The sequence below is a fragment of the Moschus berezovskii genome, chromosome 1 (assembly GCF_049115385.1).
Source record: "Moschus berezovskii isolate FMDL1 chromosome 1, NW_MosBer_1.0, whole genome shotgun sequence".
Lineage (NCBI taxonomy): Eukaryota > Metazoa > Chordata > Mammalia > Artiodactyla > Moschidae > Moschus > Moschus berezovskii.
In genome coordinates, this window is record NC_142460.1 from 4,446,858 (window position 1) to 4,472,518 (window position 25,661).

General features: G+C 47.7%; 1 protein-coding gene across 1 annotated transcript in view; it reads right to left on the reverse strand.

Annotated features, from left to right (window-relative positions):
- Nucleotides 1-25,661, reverse strand: part of LOC148778648 (uncharacterized) — a 74,248-nt gene that overhangs the window by 35,278 nt on the left and 13,309 nt on the right. Inside the window, exons 5-7 of the mRNA XM_088827819.1 lie at nt 21,098-21,279; nt 9,923-10,041; nt 3,867-3,956 (exon numbers count right to left, since the gene is read on the reverse strand). Coding sequence (XP_088683945.1) covers nt 3,867-3,956; nt 9,923-10,041; nt 21,098-21,279 — 391 coding nt within the window. The remainder of the gene's footprint in view (nt 1-3,866; nt 3,957-9,922; nt 10,042-21,097; nt 21,280-25,661) is intronic.

Below are 25,661 nucleotides of genomic sequence, written 5' to 3' on the forward strand. Positions count from 1 at the left end.
GACTCAAGTTTGTTCCATCACTTATTAGAGGAGATGAGTGGATATAAATGTCAATCTAACCTCAAAAGAAATGGGTCAAGAAGCAACAGTTAGAACTGGAAGTGGAACAACAGACTGGTTCCAAATCGGGGAAGGAGTACATCAAGACTATATATTGTCATCCTGCTTATTTAACTTACAGGCAAAATGCGTCATGAAAAATGCAGGACTGGATGAAGCACAAGCTGGAATCAAGATTTCCAGGAGAAATATTAATAACCTCAGATATGTAGGTGACATCACCCTATGGCAGAAAGTGAAAAAGAACTAAAGAGCCTTTGATGAAAGTGAAAGAAGAGAGTGAAAAAGTTTGCTCAACATTAAATAACTAAGATCATGGCATCCAGTCCCATCACTTCATGGCAAATAGAGGGGAAAATAATGGAAACAGTGAGAGAATTTATTTTTTTGTGCTCCAAAATCACTGCAGATGGTGACTGCAGCCACGAGATTAAAAGACTCCTGCTCCTTGAAACAAAAGCTACGACAAACCTAGACAGCATATTAAAAAGCAGAGACATTCCTTTGCCAACAAAGGTCTGTCTGGTCAAAGCTATGGTTTTTTCAGTCGTCATGCAAGGATGTGAGAGTTGGACTATAAAGAAAGCTGAGTGCTGAAGAATCGATGCTTTTGAACTGTGGTGTTGTAGAAGACTCTTGAGAGTCCCTTGAACTGCAAGGAGATCAAACCAGTCAATCCTAAAGACAACCAACCCTGAGTATTCACTGGAAGGACTGATGCTGAAGCTGAAACTCCAACATTTTGGCCACCTGATGTGAACAGCTGACTCATTGGAAAAGACCCTGATGCTGGGAAAGATTGAAGGCAGGAGGAGAAGGGGACAACAGAGGATGAGCTGGCTGGATGGCATCACCAACTTGATGGACATGAGTTTGAGTTGGTGATGAACAGACAGGGAAACCTGGCGTGCTGCAGTCCATGGGGTTGCAAAGAGTCAGACATGACTGAACGACTGAACTGAACTGGTATGGTGACTTGAACATGAAAGAGAATTAAAGTATCCTGTCTCAACGCAGATTTTGGGAGTCTTTTACACATAGAGAGAATGTTAGTCTCCAAGCCAGTTTGCCTTGAGAAGTCTTATGTACTCCTTGAAAATAAAATAGGTTTGATTAAAATTTAGTGAGTCTGTCTCCCCTTTGTTGTTGCTGATCAGTTGCTAAGTCATGTCTGACTCTTTGCAACCCCATGGACTGCAGCACGCCAGGCTTCCTTGTCCTTCAGTCTACCCTTGCCTGTGGTTAATAATTTATTAACTTATGTTATATTTAGGTATACTTTGGAATTCTTCTTGACCTTTGAGAGGAATTAAGTGCAATTGAAAGCTTTCTGTCAACAGTAAAAATTTTTACTGGGCTAACTTCTATCCAAAATACATACTTTTTCCTTCTCCTCCTGCACTTCCACTGCCTACACAGCATGATTGCCAGCAGCTGCTTGTATGTAACCGCTGTCTGCCATGAAAATCTGTGAAAATAACTTTGCAGGAGCATCTCCACCTAGTATGTGGTTATGGTGATACATATTACAAAGATCTAGTGTAATCTCTGAAAGGATGGAGACAAGGAAGGGCCTGGCAAAAGGGCCTCCAGGCTAGCAGAGGGGAAACTCGGGTGGGGGAAGACCGCAGGTTACAGGGAAAGCCTGAGGGGAGCTGATGGAGAGAGTGCTTTATGAGATCTTGACCGATGGCAGCCTGGGGCTGAGACTGAGGGAAGCTTCAGACACTTCAGGGTGAACAGAAAAGAGCCTGGAAGAGTGAATGGGCCCTGGGAAAGCATGGCCCCCACACATGCTTGTGCTCCCTCCTCTAGAAAACCCAGCACTGGTGTTGGGGGGCTGTGCACGGAGGCAGGGGCCACTCCTTACCCCCCCTGCCCTGACTGCCCTCCTGTCTCCCTGTGGCTGTCACTCGTCTTGCCATCTGCTCTTTGCTCCTGCAGGCTCTGGGGAGGAAAGCCTCTCAGCAAGGCACTGCTCCACACTCAACATTCCCTGCACCAAGCGAGGGGTTTCTCTGAGATCAAGGGCTTTACCCAGGTTTGGTTTTTTTCTTTCCTTTGGAAGCCCTTTATTTTATAAGGGTCCCTGTTCCTATACCTTCCTCAGTCACGCTTGTCCTCAGCGAGGACAAATGCCTCAGGAAGCTGCATGTGGGTGGTGTGGCTGTGCTGAGCTCAGGGTCTCAGTTCTGTTTTGCCAAATAAAACTCCTTCCAGAGTTTCAGCTGAGAACCAGCTGCCACAGACTGGAACTGACTGACACTTTTTTGAAAGGAAAAGTGAAAAGACTAAAAATTCCTGTGTGTCTTTTCATCACAAGTAGGGGGTGGGTTGTCCCAGATCCGCTAGTGGGCAGGCTGCGCCCTGCGTGGGAATGTGCTGTGGTGAAGAGCGGGGTCCTGAGTCTTTTTGCTGCCTGGCTTTTAGAAAACCATCTGTTGCCATGGCATTTATCAAGCCCCTCACTTGCTCCTGGTGAGTCAGGCATTAGCCATGTGGGTTTTCAGGCTGCAGAACAGGTCTGTGAGGCATGGAATGTCTTGCTTCAGTGGGATTGTGGAGACAACCCTCAGGTCTCCCACTGGCCCTCAGGCCTCTGTTCACTGAAGTCCATGGGACAGTGGCTCTGAGGCAGATGTGTCCTGGGAGACAGGGCTCCTCCAAGGGGCAGCTGGGCCTTGAGGGCTGGCCTTTGGCCTTGAGGGCTGGCCTTTGGCCTTGAGACACTTCCTTGGAGCCGCTCCACAGGCTTACCACTTCCTCCCAGTGGTCAGATCAGAATTCTCAGAACACAGAATTTCACACCCTGGCAAGGACCCCAAGAAATGGGATGAACCTATTGTTGGGGGCAGGCGGGCCCTTAGAAGCTGGAAAAAGCCAATGGCCAGTGAGGTGGCAGAGGGCAGTGCGTGCTCAGTCCTGGCTGACTCTTTGCGACCCTATGGACTATGGCTCACCAGGCTCCTCTGTCCATGGGATTTTCCAGGCAAGAATACTGGAGTGGGTTGCCATTTCCTTCTCCAGGCAGAGGGCAGAGGAAGGGACAAAAAGGCTGAGGGAAACAGGTCCAGAAGTGACAGCCATGGGAGGCCAGAGCCAGTGCTCCCCAAGGCCACGGAGGTGCGCCAGTGGAGGGCCTGGCATCCCTGAGAAGCTTGGTGACTGTGCTCTGTGGTCAGAGCTGATGGCAGAGAGGAAGGCACCTGATTGGGCTCATTAACGTCCACCGGGATGACGAAGCCATGAGGTACCAGAGGCCAGGTGGCAGCACTTATTGACCATAAGTCAGTGGGCTTTAGTCAGTGACCACCAGCAAGGCCAGAGGGGCACCTTGGGCCTTGGGGGCTGAGGAGGTGGTTGCAGAGCACAATGTCCTTAGGGAACAGTGATGGGCAGCCAGCAACGATGCTGCTTAACATGTTCAAAAGAAGGTAAGGATGGAGGCCCAGGAGGCTGAGGGCCATCACCTCCTTGAGAAGTGATCATCCTTTGCTCAGTTTCTGAACCTGAGACAGTTTTAAGGTCTGGAGCCCCCTGACTGGAGAAGTGGCAGGGTCCCTAGGAGATACTCGGGTGACCACACCTTCTGTCCAACAGACCTCAAAATGCCTGGTAATTCTCCTTTTCCAGAGTGTGGTCACCTTCCACCAGGTTGAGGAAGCCAGTGTTTTGGGAAGGCTCAGGTGGGGATGCAGTGTGTCTGTGCAGGACTGAAACCTGGGTTCCCACAGTCACCCCACAGAGATTCGCATAATGTGGCCCCACCTCGCTCCTAACTACTCAACTCAAAGAGAACCACTCACCTGATGGAATCCCAGGTAGTCCTGGACCGTGGGAGAGACATAGAAAACACAGCCGTCTTCCGTGACCGCCATGAGGAAGCCGTCGAGGGCCTGGCGAGAGGCAGAGAGGGCTCAGTTCAGTGTGCGGGCGGGTGGAGCTCCTGAGGCCAGGCCCAGGTTGGGAGGGGCTTCTGCTGAGCCTCCTTTTGGTGAGGGAGTCTCGCACGTCCTGAACTGTCACTTTGTAAGCAGGGCCCGGGATATCCTGCTAGGCTGCTCAGTGCAAATACCTCGCTTTCACTTGGGCTCCGGCGGAAAGGTGTGTGTGTGGGCGTGTGTGCGCACACGCATGTCTGAGACAGCAGAGTCAAGTTCCAACTCCCGTCAGCTGAGAACACGGCAAACTGAACAGCGATTAAACAAACAAACACACACACATTTTTTGTTTTGTTTTCGTCTCCCGTCTTCTTGACGCAGCTGATCCCTTCAGTGCCCCTCGTCAGGAGACAGACAGAGGGACTAGTGCTCTCCCTCCGCTGAGGCTGTGGCTGGGCTTGCCTGGCAGGTGGTAAAAATGGAGCTCGTCACCCTCCCAGCCCTCCTGGAGACACCCGGATGGAAACTCCAGGAGTACAAAATTTTAACCATTTTCCCAGGAGAGTCTGAAGGGGCATCAAGCCTCAGGAAAAGCATTTTTTTGGTTGCGGTTGAGATGAGTTTTCATTTTAAGCTTTCAGTTGGAAACAGTCTTTTGTACTTATGTTAAGGAAACACGTACCTATGGTTTGAAGCCATCCCCCCACCACCGCCAGCATTCCCAAGTAAATAGCAGTGATGGCGACGACAACAACAAGGGTAATAGTAGCACCGCTGGAGGATGCCATGCTCTCCTTGGCCTTATCACGCCTTTACCACATGCTGACGTCCATTACTGCAATGGTTGCCTCGCGCACACTCCCCTGTTCTGTGCTGCTCTCTTGACTCATTGAGCTCAACCGGGTGAGCTCTAAACCTGGTTAAATTCAGCCTTCTGTTCACTCCATGTCTTCAGCCTCACAGCCGAGCACGACGTTTCCACATTACACTCCCGACTGTGAACCTTAAATGGTCCCAGATGCTGCTTAAGCGTTCTGTTACGTTTCCCTTGGTCTGATTCAGTCTCCTGTTCTCTCAGATGACTGTTTCACACCCCTCTCTCTCCCCTCACATCTCTGACACCTTCTTCCCTGTCATCACGTTCAGCCTTGCTACTTTGCACTGAAAATAAATAGCAGTGGGAAGAGGACTTCTACAGGGTGCCACCACCCTGCAACCTAAGTTTGCATGCTCAGTCACTCAGCATCCGACTCTCTGCCACCCCATGGACTGCAGCCTGCCAGGCTCCTCTGTCCATGGGATTTCCCAGGCAAGAATACTGGAGTGGGTTGCATTTTCTACTCTACAGGGTCTTCCCAACCCATGGATCAAACCTGCATCTCCTGGATGCAGGATTTTTTTTTACCATTGCACCCCCTGGGGGTCTCACAATGTATGTTTATCTGGTTCCATAAGCTTTGCTTTTCTGCTGGTTAAAGTGGGTGAACTCTTCAGCTTGCAAACCAAGCCCAGCCCCTCCACTCACTGATAAACACTAGGTCCCACCCCCATTGCTTGGGCAATAAAACAATGTGGAAATATGTCTTAACGTACCACTGTTCCTAGTCACATGGATTGGTGGAACAAAAATTCAAACAATTAAGCAGTTATTACAGAAAATCCTGGAGTATGAAGTCAAGTGAGCCTTAGGAAGCATTACTATGAACAAAGCTAGTAGAGGTGATAGAATTCCAGCTACTTCAAATCCTAAAAGATGATACTTTTACAGTGCTGCACTCAATATGACAGCAAATTTGGAAAACTCAGCTGTGGCCACAGGACTAGAAAAGGTCAGTTTTCATCCAATCCCAAAGAAAGGCAATGCCAAAGAATGTTCAAACTACCATACAATTGAGCTCATTTCACACGCTAGCAAGGTAATGCTCACAACCTTTCAAGCTAGGCTTCAACAGTATGTGAACCAAGAACTTCCAGATGTACAAGCTGGATTTAGAAAAGGCAGAGGAATCAGGAATCAAATTGCCAACATTCTTTGGATCATAGAGAAAGCAAGAGAATTTCAGAAAAATATCTTCTGCTTTACTGACAATGCTAAAGCCTTTGACTGTGTGGATCACAACAAACTGTGGAACATTCTTCAAGAGATAGGTATATGAGACCACCTTACTTGTCTCCTGAGAAACCTGTATGGAGGTCAAGAAGCAATAGTTAGAACTGGACGTGGAACAACAGACTAGTTCAAAATTGGGAAAGGAGTACATCAAGACTATATATTGTCAACCTGCTTATTTAACTTATATGCAGAGTACATCATGCAAAATGCTGGGCTGGATGAATCACAAGCTGAAAGCAAGATTGCCAGGAGAAGTATCAGCAATCTCAGATATGCAAGTAATACCACTTTAATGGCAGAAAGGAAGAGGACTCTTGATGAGAGTAAAAGAGGAGAGTGAAAAAGCTGGCTTAAAACTCAACATTAAAAAACTAAGATCATGGCATCTGATCCCATGATATTCCTATCTCTTTTCTAAGAATTTTCGTTTGTTGTGACCCACACAGTCAAAGCTTTTAATACAGCCATTGAAGCAAAAGTAGATGTTTTTCTGGAATTCCCTTGCTTTCTCTATGATCCAACAAATGTTGGCAATTTGATTCCTGGTTCCTCTGCCTTCTCTAAACCCAGCTTGTACATCTGGAAGTTCTCGGTTCTCATATTGCTAAAGCCTAGCTTGAAGAGTTTTGAGCATAACCTTGAGTGTGATCCAGTTACAGTTGAATCCTTTCCAGGAGCAGGATTCTGCTGTTTTGAGGCTTGTTCTGACTCCAGGCTTTTTCTAAGCTGTCTGTTTCCCTGATTTTTCTCTGTTAAACTTTAGCTGTGCTACTATTTCACCCCTCTGAATTGCTAAGTATCAAAATTACCATCGTTTTTGAGAGTGCCATTATACTGAACTTCCCCAAGCTCTGTTCCAAACTAATTTAGTCCCTTTAGGGAGAGCTTCAGAACTCCCTATTCTTATGGCCTATTTCTCTCCAGAGCCCCTTCACTGGAGCTGGGAGCATGGGTGGTGGCCACTTCTCTGGAATTATATCTTTTCTCTATGAGTGAGTCCTAGGCAAGGATGGTAATCTCTGGTCATCTTGACTAGACCCTTTGAGTATGGATCCTCCCCACTAAAAGGGAACTGAGTTGGGGAAATTTTCAGTCTGCCATTCCTGTGACAGACTTTCTACCCTATAAATGGGGTCTTGATGTTGGAAGGGAAGCCCAGGATTTTTGGCCATACTTTCTTGGAACAGAGCTTTGGCAACATGAGCTGGGGTGATGCGAGCTGACAGAAACCTGCCACTCCCAGGGTGATACCACAACCATAGATTGGGAACTGGGGAGAGAAGGAGCTTTGTCTTACTGGTTGTATGCATCCAGAGTAGAGCCTCTGGCACACTGAACTGGGGCCAGAGGGCCATCTGCCAAGGTCTTCCCACTGCCAGTCTAAAAGTTCCAGTTCTCCATACACAGCCAAGAAACAAACAAAACATCAGTTATTCTATTTGGATAGCATCAGATTTTTACAATTTATTATTTTTTATATTTTATGACTGGTCTTACTTTATCATGTCTTTGTCTAGTGTATTTTTAGAAAAATGGAATTATTTAAATTTGATTTGTTCTTGAATGCCAAACATTTTAAAGGGCACCTGCTGCTGCTGCTGCTAAGTCACTTCAGTCGTGTCCAACTCTGTGTAACCCCATAGACGGAAGCCCATCAGGCTCCCCCTTCCCTGGGATTCTCCAGGCAAGAACACTGGAGTGGGTTGCCATTTCCTTCTCTAATGTGTGAAAGTGAAAAGTGAAAGTGAAGTCACTCAGTCGTGTCTGACCCTTAGCGACCCCATGGACTGCAGCCTACCAGGCTCCTCCATCCATGGGATTTTCTAGGCAAGAAGGCTTGCCATTGCCTTCTCTGTAAAGGGCACCTACAAAATGTCAAATATTTCTTCACCAACTGAAACAAGTTTTTTTCCTTCAGCAACTGAAACTGATTCTTACTGGCAGTCATTTAAAACGTTATTAAATATGAAGCTGTGATGGTTCATTTTTATATATCAACTTGGCTAGGTATGGTGCCCAAGAGTTTGATCAAATACTAATTGAGATGTTGCTGTAAAAGTATTCATTTTTGAGATGTGAGAGTGAAAGTGAAAGTCGCTCAGTCCTGTCTGACTCTTTGTGACCCCATGGACTGTAGTCCAAGGACTTTTCCAGGCCAGAATACTGGCGTGGGTAGCCTTTCCCTTCTCCAGGGGATCTTCCCAACCCAGGGATCAAACTCAGGTGTCCCACATTGCAGGCGGATCTTTACCAGCTGGGCCACCAGAGAAACGCAAGAATACTGGCGTGGGTAGCCTATCCCTTCTCCAGTGGATCTTCCTGACCCAGGAAGAGAACTGGGGTCTCCTGCATTACAGGTGGATTCTTTACCAACTGAGCTATCAGGGAAGCCCCTTTGAGATGTGAATAACATTCAAATAAATGGACTCTGAGTAACACAGATTGCCTTCCATAACGTGGGTGGGTCACATCCAGTTAGTTAAAGGACTTAAAGGAAAAAGTTTGAGATCCCTAAGAAAACCTGCTTTCAGAATTTTTGGACTTTAGCCTTTGGACTCAAGATTGCAACATTAACTTTTGCCTGGGAAAAAGTCTTACTTTCATGGAGCTCGTGATCTAGTGTGTGAAGGCTTACAGGTGGTATTTGGAAACTAGACCATGTGCCTAGGTAGCAGCTGTTCCTTTCTCCACAGCTCTGCACCCCCAGCGACCCCTACCACACCCTTGTTTGGAGAGCCTTATTGAGCAGGTCCATTAGTGGTCTGCAGACAGGTATTACGAAGTCCCTGCACCTGGTCTTATTTAAAAAAAAAAAACACAAACAACTTTTGCCTGGGTCTATAAGCTTCTAGCCTTCCTGCTAATTTCAGATTTGTTACACCCCAAATTCACATGAACCAATTTCTTAAAATCTTTCTCTCTCTCTCCACACACACACACACACACACACACCCTCCTGGTTCTGTTTTCTCTGAGGGAACTGTGACAAATACAGAATCTTGGTAATTCTCAATTAAACAAACTAATTTAAAATTATTCTTTCAGTTCAGTTCAGTTCAGTCGCTCAGTCGTGTCCGACTCTCCGCAACCCCATGAATCACAGCACGCCAGGCCTCCCTGTCCATCACCAACTCCTGGAGTTCACCCAAACTCATGTCTTTAGGCATTTCATTTCAAGAGACTTTTGGTTAAAATTCCTATTTTAAAGGTATAGATACAAAGCAGTTCAAATTCACTACAAAGTAAAGTGAACAATGTACTCAACCGTCATACATCCAGATTTATAGTAATATTTTGACAGAGTTTTTGTAGCAGGTCTATTTTTAAGTTTTTTTAAGTATGAAGTGTTAAAAAAATAGTACTCTTCAGTGGAGAGAATAACTGACTTTTAAGACTTTAAGATAGAGTGACTGTGCTGAGACTGAATTCTCAGCAGATAAATAAGCCAACACCATATAAATAAGGATGCAGTGATCTCTTTTTCCCTAAAGAAGAGGCCCAACTGCTTCTATGGCCAGTTGCCCAGGGTCCTGCATGTTCTTCAAGCTCAGGGACTAAGAAGCTCTGATGGAGAACCCCTCTCGGGGGAGGCACCCACGCTTGACTAGCAAGTGGCCACCAGGGCCTGGCATCCGTGGTTCCCAACTCTTCCTGCCCCTTTGTGACTCCCACCCACACGACAGTATGAGTGTAGAACTGTCCAAAACGGAAAACTAGGCATAGAATACTCAGACAGGGTTTTGACACGGTAATTAAAGGCAAATTCAACAAGAGCTGAAACAAAGTGTTTTCTGGAAAACTCTGGAGCTTGATTCTGTTACGATTCATAGCCACGGATAGAAAGTAGAGATGTCAATTCACACAATACCTGAAGAAGCAAGTCTCCTTCAGAAAACAGTTCTCCACGGACCTGTGCAAAAGGGTGCTCTCTTCCGAGGTTCATGGATGGGTCAGCAGAGCTGTCCACACTGCCGTCCTTTAGGGTGGCTGGGAAAGAGAACAGGTGTTACTATGAATATGTTCTGTCCACCTGGGACAGACAGGAGGACCCAGGTGATCCTGGTTCTCAGCTCAGAGTGGCAGATGCGGCTCTGTACCCTGGCACCTTGTGCTCTTCCCCAAAGGCTCCAGCGAGAGTGGCCAGGTAATTAAAACCTGCCCCTCCACATGGGAATAGGGCATCATTTCACTCTTTGTCTGAATAGTTCTTACTGAAGCTTCTCTGCAGGCAAAGCTTTCATTCAATTCCAAATGCTGCCTCCTCTGAGGCAGACTTGCTGTTTCTCCTGACGAAAGTTACTTGCTCCTCCGTCTCCTAGTAGTACGCAGGTGTCGTGTGCTGTTTCTGCCTGACCCCCCAGACCAGGCTGGAGCACAGCCTGTGACAAGAAGCTACCTTTGTTTCATCACCTCCACCCATCTTGGTCTGAAACACCGGCTCTCGCTGGACCAAGACACCAGCCTCCTCACTGGTCTCCCTACTTCTACTTTTGTCCCAGGCAATCAAGCGTCTGAACAGCAGCTGATGTAGCATCTTTTGCATTGCACAGCACATGATGCCACTTCCCTGCTCAGAAGCATCCAAAAGCTTCACCTCACAGAACAAAATCATAATCCTGGCCATGACGTATCAGTTTGATTTTGAGTAATCGGAGTTAGCAAGGAAACAGCTTCTCCTGTACAGTCTCAGAGGTTGCAGTCAGGACCGTGTGTGGCTCTGTTCCATGAGCTTTCCTGGGACCGGCTCCTTGGAGCTCGCCCTCTGCCCTTCTGGGTCCTGGTCTTTTCACTGTTTCCAGAACAGTCCATGCTCCTGTGCCAGGAGCCCTGCAGGCACTGCCCTCTGCCAGAGGGCTCCTCCTTCGCGTGCTGTATGGGCTCAGCTGTCCTCAAGTGGCCTGCCCCTGCACAGTGTTGATCAGCAGCACCCGCCACTCTGCCCTGGCCCCTCAGCAGCCCCTCTGAACCTACATCTGATGTTACATTGTGTGTCTGTCTCTGGATTCACAGTCTGCATCCTCCACTCCACCTAACCTCTGTGCTGACAGGTCTTTGCTCCCCGTGAGCCCCAGCACCTGCAGAAGAGCCCAGAGTGTGACGTGCCTTCACGTGCTCCGCAGGGTGAGGCGGGCAGGCAGATGTCGCGTGCTCGGCCTTTATCCTGGCACTGCCAAGGGCTGAGATCACTGTCATGTTTGTGCACCAGGAAAGCAACAGGACTTGGGTTTGGGGGTCACAGGCAAGGGAAGGGGCACTTCCCTGACAGGCTTCAGGGTCTGGGGTCACCTTTTCTCTGTGCTTGCCCTCTAGTCCACAAATCTAAGGTGAGTGTCAGCCAACCATAAGTTCCAAACCCCATTTCCCTGAATCTGTAAAAACAAAGAGAACACGGCCCCACGAGGTACACAGCTCCATTCTGTACAGACCACCCTGAGTTCTAGCAGTGAGCCAGAAAAATGAGTCAAGATTTTTTCATTTCACATTTCTTGGTGTTCTCTTTAGCTAAGACTGACTGTATGAGTCCCAGAGGTATTTAGCTGGGTAAACACAAGAGTTATTACTAATGCAGATGAGGAAGTAATTTCACGATTTATTTGACAATGAATGACTCTCCAGTGCAAACTCTGGAAACTCCTTCCCTTAGAATCATCAGTAATATTGGTGACTGTATATTTTTTATCTCAAAGATGAAGTCTGAAAACAAAAGGCCTTATCTGCTGCTGCTACTGCTGCTAAGTCGCTTCAGCTGTGTCGGACTCTGTGCAACCCCATAGATGTCAGCCCATCAAGCTCCACCGTCCTTGGGATTCTCCAGGCAAGAACACTGGAGTGGGTTGCCATCTCCTTCTCCAACGCGTGAAAGTGAAGTCGCTCAGTCGTGTCCAACTCTTCGTGACCCCATGGACTGCAGCCTACCAGGCTCCTCCATCCATGGGATTTTCCAGGCAAGAGTACTGGAGTGGGGTCAGAAAAGCTAGCTTACCCAAAATCACATGATGGGTGAAAGGCAGAGCAGGTTTTTTTTTTTTTTTATCTCAAAGATGAAGTCTGGAAACAAAAAAGCCTTATCTAAAAAATCCTATTGGACCAGAACATATAAGTAGTGGAACAGTGTCTGACATTCGAAACACAGGTCTGCACTTGCCTCATAAACAAGTCGTCCTTTAGTTTACACAGAAAACAGAATCACACATGAACTTCTAAAGTCTTCGGGAAAGTGGCAAAGACACACTAGCAAGCTCATTAAAAATCCTCAGAAAGAGAGCTTTCACAGAACGCCAACACGACAGCTTCTGGACATCAGAGCAACATGGACTGGTACAGACTCAGTCTATGGTCTGTACAGAATGGGACTGTGTACCTCGTGGGCTGTGTTCTCTTTGTTTTTACAGATACAGGGAAATGGGCTTTGGAATTTATGGTTGGAAGGTACTCACCTTAGATTTGTGGACTAGAGGCCAAGCACAGAGGAAAGGTGACCCCAAACCCTGGGGTCTGTCCAGCGAAGCTGCCCCTTCCCTTGCCTGTGACCCCTGAATCCAATTCCTGTCAGAGGCAGGACGGAGGACTGCCTTGTTCCCCAGACTCTGAAGACAGTTTTTGCAATCGAGGGATTTAAGGCTCAAAATGCCCACTAGTCCAGGTATCACTGTATTATGTTACATACGTTAGTATTATTCCTCAGGGACTCGAGCCTCCCGAAGGAGGGAAAACCTGGCCCCTGTAGATAAGCCGCCTCCCCACCCTTCTTTTTCCTCTGTTGCTCTCATTAAGCATCTTCCAGCCAAAGAGTCAACACATTCCTCTTTGTCTACAAACTTAATGTCTTGACAAATGTATTTTTTTTCCTTCCTCAAACCGCTTGAAGGAAAAGCACCTGCAACTGGGTAAGACAAACTACTATGAGGATGTCTGGCTTTTGTGGACCAGACATCTCACTCAAGCCCCCAGAGGTTTTCTTTCCATTCCTCTCAAATGTTTGCCAAAGATGGGCTGTGCTTAGGGCTGCATGGAGAACACGGGAATGGTGAGAGCGGCGCTTTCGGCATCGGAGGTGGCGGGTAGGAAGCACCGCCTGAAGCGCTGTGGCCTGAGGTGCTTCACCCAAAGGGAGCTGCCCCGAGCGCCAGGATGTCTTCCTGGAGGAAGCAGCATGTGCAACAGACCTTGAAGGACGGGCAAGATGCCGACAGCCAGTGCTTTCTGCCAGAGCTCACCCCAGGATGTCCACAAAGGCATGCCGTGCACGCCTCCCCGCTGTGGGCTCAGGGTCCCGTTCCTCGTCACGGAGCCTAGAACCTTCCTCCTGTCCCAGTCTCTGGAGCCACACATATCCTGGAGGGGGTGAAAAGCTGCTCCCATCTCCATGCTTTTGTCTCCAGGTGAGTCCCACCCCAGCCCAAGGTCTCGCCAGTCTTTCCCAAGGAGACCCAGGCTGTTGCCCGAAACATTGCAGGGAGCGGGAGATGAATAAAAACCCGAACTGTAGTGAGGGGCCTCGGAGACACATCCCTCTGGTGAACTGCACTTACTGCCTTTCAGATTTCAGGAAATACGGGGGAAAGCAAGATGGAGATCCAAAAGCCACAGAAAGATCTTATGATTCAGTGTTTTGGAGGAATTTTCTTTTCAGTATCAAGTAAGAGGTGGTGATGGGCTAACACTGGTGCAGAAATCATCCTTTACTGGGTGGCTCAGCCCATCCCAAAGCGCCCAAACCCCTGTGCTCTGGCTGAGGATTCGGGGCGGTGGCTCATGTCACTCAAAGAGGGAACTGCTGGTGATGCGGGAAGTGCTGGAGAGCAGTGATGGCAGGGCCTGAAAAGAGCAGGAAGCTCAGTCCTGAGGGGTCAGCTGAGCAGCTGCATATCACACGTCCTGCTTCAGGATGCTCAGAAAAAAGGAAAGTATGTCCTGGTCAAAAAACAACGGAAGCGTGGCGGGACTTGAGGAGAGGATGTCACAGGCAGCCGGAGGCGGAGTAGACACACCGTGGAGGAGACGCCAGGGTCTTAGGTCACAGGAACACACAAGATTCCAGCCTCTCAGAACACACACCGATGCCTGAGTCCCCTGGCAGAGCAGAAGCCCTCAGTGATGCTCCAAGCCTCTTTTCTACTTTCGAGGAATGGCTCACCACCTCTATGTCTGTAGTGAACACCTCTTCAGAAATATTTGATAAGAAAAAAGATCCAAAGACTAAAAATAAATAAACATGTTTAATGATCTCATTGGCACAGCTCTTGTTCAAGGAAAGCATCTTACAGCCACAAAAATACCTATTAAGTGATATGGGTCTGATTCTTGGAAAGAAATCCAAAGACTGTTGAAGCTGCCTGTGCTTATCCAGACCAACATCAGAGATGGAGCAGCCTTGAGAAACAGCTGAGTCTGGCTTGAAATCAGAAGAAAGTCATTTGTTTGAAGAGGTCTGTGTGTCATTTTAGTATTTAGCAACTCAATAACAAACAAACAGCCTTCTTTGCAATCACAGAGTCCAGTGGAGACCAGGGGTAACCCTACCTGAGAGCTCTGGACCAGGGCCTCTGCAGCATCCCCGGGTCAGATGTTGCTGGAGACATGGCTGGTTGTCTGGGAGGATAAAGGTGTGGGAGGGGGTGGTGCTGCAGAAGGAATTCCATCCTCCAGCAGCCTCGCACCAAGAAGTCCTGAGAAACAGGACTTTCTTCTTTTCAGAGTGAGACATCTGGGCAGGCTTCAGGCTGGCAGGGGTCCAGAGTGCTCACAGCCTCTGATTCTGCACACACCTCTTCTCAGGCTCCTTAGCTTCCTGCCATGCAGAGGGGTAATGTGCTTGTCCACTAGGCAGGGCCGCCCAAGCAGGCCATCCCCCAGGTTCCCAGAGGGGTATGAGCAGTCGGCTCCTGTTCAGCCATGCGCTTTTCCCATCTCTCCGGCAGAACCTCCTCATCTGCTTTCTCTACAGGACAGTGAGGCCCAGAGAGTCCAAGACCCAGGTGATGCCCACCCAGTCTCCTCCAGCTCAGGTTCTGCCTTCTTGTGGCAGAAGAGGCTCTGCCCAGTGCAGTGGAAGCTGGCTGGCCCTAGCTCTGTCTCTTGCTGCACTGCCACCTTTGGTGTATCAAAAGCCTCTTGATGAAAGTGAAAGAGGAGAGTGAAAAGGTTGGCTTGAAGCTCAACATTCAGAAGACAAAGATCATGGCATCTGGTCCCATCACTTCATGGGAAATAGATGGGGAAGCAGTGGAAACAGTGTCAGACTTTATTTTTTGGGGATCCAAAATCACTGCAGATGCTGATTGCAGCCATGAAATTAAAAGATGCTTACTCCTTGGAAGGAAAGTTATGACCAACCTTGATAGCATATTAAAAAGCAGAGACATTACTTTGCCAACAAAGGTCTGTCTAGTCAAGGCTATGGTTTTTCCCATGGTCATGTACGGATGTGAGTGCTGGACTGTGAAGAAAGCTGATTGCCGAAGAATTGATGCTTTTGAACTGTGGTGCTGGAGAAGACTCTTGAGAGTCCCTTGGACTGCAAGGAGATCCAACCAGTCCATTCTAAAGGAGATCAATCCTGGGTGTTCACTGGAAGGACTGATGCTAAGGCTGAAACTGCAATACTTTGGCCACCTCATGTGACGAGTTGACTCACTGGAAAAGACTCTGATGCTGGGAGGGATTGGGGGCGGGAGGAGACGGGGACGACAGAGAATGAGATGGCTGGATGGCATCACCGACTCGATGGACATGCGTTTGTGTGTACTCCGGGAGTTGGTGATGGACAGGGAGGCCTGGCGTGCTGTGATTCATGGGGTCGCGGAGAGTCGGACACGACTGAGCGACTGAACTGAGCTGAACTGACGTCTCTGAGGTCAGCTTTCCTCATCTGACTGGAGTATGGGGACTGGGTACCACAGTCAGATGATGTACCTGCACAGAGGGCCTGGCTCAGAGGGGATGCTCAGAAGCGGCACTTGTTTGTCACGGATGCTGAGTCACAGAGAAAGTGGGAAACCGGACTGGTGAGCATGTATCAGGTAACAGGGGCGAGCCTTTAGTCCTGATGTTGTGGGCGCATGGCACTTCCGGAGGTGGGGGCACAGGGAAGTGCCCCCTGAAGCAGGTGGACACATCCACTCTGTTGACTGACCGTCAGTGGCTGGACAGAGAAATGGCATGAGGGGAGGAGGCACTGCGGGTGGGAGAGAAAGATCACGATTGACACACGGTCAGAGTAAATCACAGTGCTCCCAGAGCCACATGGATCTTGAGTCAAAGCCCATTAGCTCAACTTCAGACTTTAGGTCAGCGACTTCATTACAAAGGTCAGAAGAAGAAATGTGCCAGTGTGGGAGCTCTCCTTGTGCTGGGAGGGGTGCCACAGGAACGAGAAGAGGCTCTGCTCACACCCCCTGCTCCAGGGAAGCTCTGCACTCTCTGCCACCTTCTGGAGCCTTGGGGCAGGGTTGTGGGAGGGGAGTAGGGAGTAAGTGGAGGGAAATCCCCCAGCCACGTCCAAGCAGATGGTTGCTCTGCAGTCCTGGTCTGCAGAGCCTTTCCTGGCATCTCCACAGTCCCTGGGGGGATGACTGCCTGTCTAATTGCAGGACCAGAGGTCCAGGCCCATCTTAGCTTTTATTGTTGCCACTTCTCAAGTGACCAGCAAAAGGTTGGATGTGGAGCCTCGCTGCTCAAGATGTGGTCTGGGGCTGGGCCCGGAGAGCCTGTCTGAGATGCAGGTACAAAGCCAACCCCCCACACCCTCACAGTGACTGCAATCTCTCCCGCGGGCAAGTGCACGTCACAGTCTGGGACACTGTGTGTACTTGGCCTGCTCCCCCGCTCTGTTGCCTACCTTCCCACCTCCCGGGGTTTGCACGCTCCTCACTGCCCACCTGGTGAACAGCCTTGGCAGGAGGGACCACCTTTGGGGTCCCCTCTTCTCTGCCCCCAGTGAACAAGTCTACTCAATGCTGGCCCCAGTCTGGGACTGAGTTGACATCCCGCCCAGAGCGGTTGGAGTTGTGGTTTCTGCTACTGGCAGCCCAGAGTGTCCTGACTGAAACGCACCACTGATTGTTGTCGTTCAGCTGTTAAGTCATGTCTGATTCTTTGCAGCAACCTGGACTGCAGCACACCAGGCTCCCTGTCCTTCACTGTTGCCCAGAGTTAGCTCAAACTCAGATCCATTGAATCGGTGATGCCATCCAACTATCTTATGTTCTGCAGCCCTTTTCTCCTCTTGCCCTCAATTTTTTCCCCAGCATCAGGGTCTTTTCAAATCAGTCATCTCTTCACATCAGGTGGCCAAAGTATTGGAGCTTCAGCTTCAGGCCTTCCAATCTATATTCAGAGTTGACTTCCTTTAGGACTGTTGGTTTGATTTCCTTTCTGTCCAAGGGACTCTCAAGAGTCTTATCCAGCACCACAATTCAAAAGCATCAATTCTTTGGTGCTCAGCTTTCTTTATAGTCTAACTCTCACATCCATACATGACCACTGGAAAAACCATAGCTTTGACCAGACAGACCTTTGTCAGCAAAGTAATGTCTCTGCTTTTTAATACACTGTCTAGCTTTGTCAAAGTTTTCCTTCCAAGGAGCAAGCATCTTTTAAATTCATGGTTGCAATCACCATCCATAGTAATTTTGGGAAACAAAATCTGTCACTGTTTCCACTTTTTCCTCTTCTGGTTTCCCATGAAGTGATGGGACTGGATGCCATGATCTTAGTTGTTTGAATGTTGAGGTTTGGGCCAGCTTTTTCACTCTCCTCTTTCACCGTCATCAAGAAGCTCTTTAGTTCCTCTTCACTTTCTGCCACTAGAGTGGTATCATTTGCATATCTGAGGTTGCTGATATTTTCCCCAGCAATCTTGATTCCAGCTTGTGCTTCATCCAGCCTGGCATTTAGCATGATGTACTCTGCATCTAAGTTAAATAAACAGGGTGACAATATACAGCCTTGAAGAACTCTTTTCCCAGTTTGGAACCAGTCTGTTGTTCCATGCCTGGTTGTAACTGTTGCTTCTTGACCTGCATACAGGTTTCTCAAGATGCAGGTAAGGTGGTCTGGTATTTCCGTCTTTTAAAGAATTTTCCAGTTTGTTGCAATCCATACAAAGGCTTTAGCATAGTTAGTGAAGCAGATGTTTTTCTGGAATTCCCTTGCTTTCTCTATAATCTGATGAATATTGGCAATTTGATTCCTGGTTCCTCTGCATCTTCTAAACCCAGCTTGCACATCTGGAAGTTCTTGGTTCACATACTGTTGAAGCCTGACTTGGAGAATTTTGAGCATTACTTTGCTAGCATCTGAAATGAGTGCAATTGTATGCTAGTTTGAACATTCCTTGACTCTGCCCTTCTTTGGAATTGAAATGAAAACTGACCTTTCCAGTCCTGTGGCCACTGCTGAGTTTTCCAAATTTGCTGATATATTGAGTGAAACACTTTCACAGCATCATCTTTTAGGATTTGAAACAGCTCAACTGGAATTCCATCACCTCCACTAGCTTTGTTTGTAGTAATGCTTCCTAATGCCCACTTGACTTCACACTCCAGGATGTCTGGCTCTAGGTGAGTGACCACTCCACTGTGGTTATCCTGGTCATTAGGACCTTTTTTTGTATAGGTCTTCTGTGTACTCCTGCCACCTCTTTTTAATTTCTTTTGCCTCTGTTAGGTCCTTACTTTTTCTGTCCTGTATTGTGCCCATCCTTACATGAAATATTCCCTTGATATTTCCAATTTTCTTGAAGAGATCTCTAGTCTTTCCCATTCTACTGTGTTCCCCTCTCACTATGACAAGGCCATGATCCATGAAGAGGCTCTCTTTGTTTACTGGACAGAAAATGATGAAGGCAAACTAGCCCCTGCCCTTTCAGGCATCTTGGAAGGAACACAGGACAGTCACAGAATCTTCTTGGTTGGATGGCCAGAGCCATCAAGGATGTCACTAAGGGCCAGGAGGCAGGGGAGGAGGAGAAGAGGAGGTTATGAGGGGAGGAATGAGGGGACCCAGTGGGGAGGAGAGGAGGGCAGGGGATTCTGGGGGTGCTGGGGTAAGGCAGGGGATGAAGACGGGAGGTCACAGCCATGAGCGGTCTGGAGGTGGGGGATGGGAAAAAGGCCAGGCGAAGCCTTGAAGGACAGGCTTTTACATCTTCCAGAATGGGAAAGACGGTCCTAGCCCCCAGTCTCAGACCATGGCGGGAGGATGCTAGGCCCTTAGAGTGGCAGCTGGGTGGACTGCATGGCTGGGGTGGGCCAGAACCCAGTGCACAGGGACATGTCCTCAAAGGAGCCCCTGTAGGTGTGGATCCTGGGCTCAGCCCTCCCGCCCTCTTGAGGGCCCAGCAGGAGTGAGCACTGTTTTCCCAAGCTGGCTCATCTCTCCCAGATACTCCACTCCTGCCTGGATGGGAAATGGCTATCCCCTCACCAGTCGGACGAGGGACCCAGAGGAAGGATGTGCAGTTAGTGGGAGAGCCAGGGCTGGGACACAGCTCTGAGCAGACCAGGTTCGGTCTGGGGTGAGGACCACGGTGTCTCACGTGAAAACAGCACGTGACACTGCGAATAAAGCAGCTCTCCAGGGCAGCCCAAGGGCACACAGGCACATTTTCCTTCAGGCTGACTCGTGGGGAGGTCAGACCCAGGGCAGCGGTTGGGCCTGTAGCTGTTGGCAGCCTGCCAACATGGCTGAGTCGGTGAGGACAATCCCCCATGCTCCTTGGCCCCACCTGGGGATGTCCGGAGGTGGACAGGCCCTGGCACTACAGCCTGGAGATGGAGAGAGGTGAGCAGAGGGCAAGACATTCAGGGCCTTCATGTTCTGAGAGGGCTGGGCCCCTGCTTCCCTCCCTAAAAAGAATTCCAGCCCTCTTGGAATTCACATGACATGAAATGAGCCAACTTAAACTAGCAGTTCAGTGGCATTTAGCACATTCAAAACATTGTGCAACCACCACCCCTATCTAGTTCCCAAACACTATCAGCACCAAAGTGAAACCCGGTAACCTCCTCAGTAGCACCTGCAGCCCCTGCCCCAGCCCATGGCCACCACCTCAAAGGTGTGTGACCGTGCTGTGGACATTCCACATCATTATTGTACAGCATTAAACACTTACTCCCTGGAGGAGGAAATGGCAACCCACTCCAGTATTCTTGCCTGGAGAATCCCATGGACTGGGGAGCCTGGCAGGCTATAGTCCATGGGGTTGCAAAGAGTCAGACACAACTTAGCAACTATACAGAGACAGTTACCACTGCATTTTGGGCAAAGTTTCATAATTCTCAGTGAATTATCAAGGTCAACTAGATCTAATCAATTTTTGAATTTCTCTTTTGAGAAGTTGTAACAATTTATAACACATCATCCTGTCCGAGACTCTCTGTTCATTCTCCCAGAACTTGGCTCTCAGAGTAGGAAGGGCACACGTTCTCCAGAGGACATGGGAACAACAAACTCTTCTGTGCTCACCCACGTCACCCAATTCCTGGAACACAAGTTTCACTTGCAGGAAGGGGTTAAGACCACCTTGTCTTTCAGCAACAGCACACAGAAGTGAATGGGCAGTGGGTCCAGGAGCAGGACCCTGTGCCCACCACATGACAGAGAAGTTTACGAGAGGAATTTCCCCAGAAGACAAGAGAAAATATATCCTGGTTTCAGAAGAATGAGCCCTTCTTTCTGAGCCAAAGTTCTGCGAGGTGGTGGAACACTTGGATTCTCACAAGACATGACTAAGCAAAGGAAGGAAAGACAACAGGTGTCCACTCAGGCTGCGGTGCAGAAGGCAGCCAGGTGGGGCCCTGCATGCCTCTTCTGTGGGCAGCCTGAGGTGACGTGGAGCCCGGGATTCGCACATCAGGTTGGACACCGACACACCTGTGTTCGGGTTCACCCATCACACCTGTGCTGGGCATGGTACCTCCCATCTCTGTCTGAGATTCCAAAGCAATGATGGAGCTTTTGCCTGGACAGAAGGCTAGCCCCAGGTGCCAGTGTCCATGCCTCCTCTCACGTCTGTCTTGGAATCACAGCTGCCACCTACCTGTGAAGTAGTTCTTCACCTTCAGGTAGCCCACAATCAGCCTGAGGACGGAGAGCTTGTCAAGTCGGGCTCGCACATCCTCCGGGAAGGGCAGCAAGCTGCTGAGTTTGCCCAGCTCTTGATTGAGGCGGTCCCGGTGTCGTTTAGAAGGGTTGGACTTAGCACCCTCTGGAGGCTGTGGCCTAGGACTTACAGAAAGAGAAAAGTGATCATCGTCCCATCCTCCTCTGCAATTTATTAAAAAAAAAAAAAACACCAAAAATTTTTATTGGAGTGTAGTTGATTGATAGTGTGTGTTAGTTTCAAATGTAGAGCAAAATGAATCAGTTACACATGTATATATATCCACTCTTTTTTAGATTCTATTAGGTAATCATAGAGTGTTGAGTAGAGTTTCCTGTGTATAAAGTTATTTTCTTTATTTACTTTTTTTTTCTCCTTCCACAGATGTTTAGAAAGCAGTAATAATGTGACAATGCCAAGTGAAGAGGAATAGTCATTGTTTAACATTCACTTGCTTTTGGAAAGGAACTGAACCTACTATTGGCCACATATAATTCCCTGGAGATTTTTCCAAGTCACAGTTTGCATGCACTACACGGCGCACGAGCGCAGCTGAGAGGAGCTACCCCACATCAGAGGTAAGGAGCAGTGGCTGCGCTTTGTTGGAGCAGCAGTGAAGAGAGACCCCACGTCCAAGGTAAGAGAAACCCAAGTAAGATGGTAGGCACTGAGAGAGGGCATCAGAGGGCAGACAGACTGAAACCACAATCACAGACAATTAGCCAATCTGATCACACAGACCACAGCCTTGTCTACCTCAATGAAACTAAGCCATGCCGTGTGGGGCCACCCAAGATGGCCAGGTCATGGTGGAGACAGAATGTGGTCCACTGGAGAAGGGAATGGCAAACCACTTCAGTATTCTTGCCTTGAGAACTCCATGAACAGTGTGAAAAGGCAAAAAGATAGGACACTGAAAGATGAACTCCCCAGGTCGGTAGGTGCCTAGTATGCTGCTGGAGATCAGTGGAGAAATAACTCCAGAAAGAATGAAGGGATGTAGCCAAAGCAAAAACAATACCCAGTTGAGAATGGGACTGGTGATAGAAGCAGGATTCAATGCTGTAAAGAGCAATATTTCATAGGAATGTTAGGTCCATGAATCAAGACAAATTGGAAGTGGTCAAACAGAAGATGACAAGGGTGAACATCGACATTCTAGGAATCAGTGAACTAAGGTGGACTGGAATGGGTGAATTTAACTCAGATGACCATTATATCTACTACTGTGGCAAGAATCCCTTAGAAGAAATGGAGTAGCCATCATGGTCAACAAAACAGTCTGAAATGCAGTACGTCGATGCAATCTCAAAAACAACAGAATGATCTCTGTTCATTTCCAAGGCAAACCATTCAATATCATGGTAATCCAAGTCTATGCCCTGACAAGTAATGCTGAAGAAGCAGAAGTTGAACAGTTCTGTGAAGACCTACAAGACCGTCTAGAACTAACACCCCCAAAAAATGTCCTTTTCATTATAGGGGACTGGAATGCAAAAGTAGGAAGTCAAGAAACACCTGGAATAACAGGCAAATTTGGCCTTGGAGCACGGAATGAAGCAGGGCAAAGGCTAATAGAGTTTTGCCAAGAGAACACACTGGTCATAGCAAACACCCTCTTCCAACAACACAAGACATGACTCTACACATGGACATCACCAGACGGTCAACACTGAAATCAGATTGATTATATTCTTTGCAGCCAAAGATAGAGAAGCTCTATATAGTTAGCAAAAACAAGACCGGAAGCTGACTGTGGCTCAGATCATGAACTCCTTATTGCCAAATTCAGACTTAAATTGAAGAAAGTAGGGAAAACCACTAGACCATTCAGTTATGACCTAAATCAAATCCTTTATGAGTATACAATGGAAGTGAGAAATAGATTGAAGGGACTAGATCTGATAGAGTGCCTGATGAACTAGGGACGGAGGTTCATGACATTGTACAGGAGACAGGGAGCAAGACCATCCCCATGGAAAAGAAATGCAAAAAAGCAAAATGGCTGTCTGAGGAGGCCTTACAAATAGCTGTGAAAAGAAGAGAAGCGAAAAGCAAAGGAGAAAAGGAAAGATATAAGCATCTGAATGCAGAGTTCCAAAGAATAGCAAGGAGACATAAGAAAGCCTTCCTCAGTAATCGATGCAAAGAAATAGAGGAAAACAACAGAATGGAAAAGACTAGAGATCTCTTCAAGAAAATTAGAGATACCAAGGGAACATTTCATGCAAAGATGGGCTCGATAAAGGACAGAAATGGTAGGGACCTAACAGAAGCAGAAGATACTAAGAAGAGGTGGCAAGAATACACAGAAGAACTGTACAAAAAAGATCTTCATGACCCAGATAATCATGATGGCGTGATCACTGACCTAGAGCCAGACATCTTGGAATGTGAAGTCAAGAGGGCTTTAGGAAGCATCACTATGAACAAAGCTAGTGGAGGTGATGGAATTCCAGTTGAGCTATTTCAAATCCTGAAAGATGATGCTGTGAAAGTGCTGCACTCAATATGCCAGCAAATTTGGAAAACTCAGCAGTGGCCACAGGAGTGGAAAAGGTCAGTTTTCATTCCAATCCCAAAGAAAGGCAATGCCAAAGAATATTCAAACTACCACACAATTGCACTCATCTCACATGCTAGTAAAGTAATGCTTAAAATTCTCCAAGCCAGGCTTCAGCAATATGTGAACTGTGAACTTCCAGATGTTCAAGCAGGTTTTAGAAAAGGCAGCGGAACCAGAGATCAAATTGCCAACATCTGCTGGATCATGGAAAAAGCAAGAGAGTTCCAGAAAAACATCTATTTCTTCTTCATTGACTATGCCAAAGACTGACTGTGTGGATCACAATAAACTGTGGAAAATTCTGAAAGAGATGGGAATACCAGACCACCTGACCTGCCTCTTGAGAAACCTGTAGGCAGGTCAGGAAGCAACAGTTAGAACTGGACAGTTGTATGTATATCTCCAAGTTTATCCCTTCCCCTTGCAATTTCACTTCTGCATCGCCCACGAAACTCCTGGAATTCTAAAATCCCTGGAGTTTCTGAGGCAGGAGCCCTGTCTGTTGTTTCAGGTTCTGTTGGTCTATGAAGCCTTGTTGCAGCTCTGCCCACTGCCCTCCTGCTGTGGACCTTGGTCACAGACAGGGCTGCCTCACACGGTGCATGCAGGTTAGATCTGGTGGCCCTCAGAGCACCAGGCCTGATGCTTTGATTATTCATCCCTCCTCATTTCCCATGGCCTGATACATTTGCATTCATATCAAATTCAGTTCAGTTCAGTTCAGTCGCTCAGTTGTGTCCGACTCTTTGCGACCCCATGAATCACAGCACGCCAGGCCTCCCTGTCCATCATCAAATCCCGGGGTTCACTCAAACTCATGTCCATCAAGTCGGTGATGCCATCCAGCCATCTCATTCTCTGTCGTCCCCTTCTCCTCCTGCCCCCAATCCTTCCCAGCATCAGAGTCTTTTCCAGTGAGTCAACGCGTCGCATGAGGTGGCCAAAGTATTGCAGTTTCAGCTTTAGCATCAGTCCTTCCAATGAACACCCAGGATTGATCTCCTTTAGAATGGACTGGTTCATCTCCTTGCAGTATAAGGGACTCTCAAGAGTCTTCTCCAGCACCACAGTTCAAAAGCATCAATTCTTCGGCGATCAGCTTTCTTCACAGTCCAACTCACATCCATATATGACCACTGGAAAAACCATAGCCTTGACTAGACGGGCCTTTGTTGGCAAAGTAATGTCTCTGCTTTTTAATACTATCTAGGTTGGTCATAACTTTCCTTCCAAAGAGTAAGCGTCTTTTAATTTCATGGCTGCAATCAGCATCCGCAGTGATTTTGGAGCCCAAAAACATAAAGTCTGACACTGTTTCCACTGTTTCCCCATCTATTTCCCATGAATTAATCTCTATATTGCAATCAACACAGAGAAGATGGAAATGCATTTGGAAATTATAGCTTATTAATAATTGAGCCACACACACAAGTGTATAGTCTGGATCTGTATCTATCCATATGTAGACTTTCTTTGCATACACACACACCTCAGATCAAAATATATCATAATCAAATTGCTGAAAACCGGTGATGGAGAGAAAGGCCTTAAAAGCAGCCAGTGGAAAAAGACAGATTACACACAGATGAATAAAGAGAAAGGATGCTGGCTGATCATCAGGAAGCACGTGCTCCAGAAGGCAACGCCCTGGGAGAAGGAAACAAGCCAGAATTCCAATCTGGAGAAGATCCTTCAAAAGAGAGGGCAAAGTAAAGACATTCTCGGACAAACAGAAATGTAAAGAATGTATCTATAGAATATCCGAGCTATAATAAGTACTAAAGAATATCTTAAGCTGAAGGAAAATGTTATTAGACAAAAATGTGGATCTACGTGAAAGAATGAACAATGCTGCTGATGATAAAAATGAGGTTAAGAACTAGACAAATTTAATTTAAAAGATACTTGACTGCTCAAAGAAAAATTAGTAGTGTT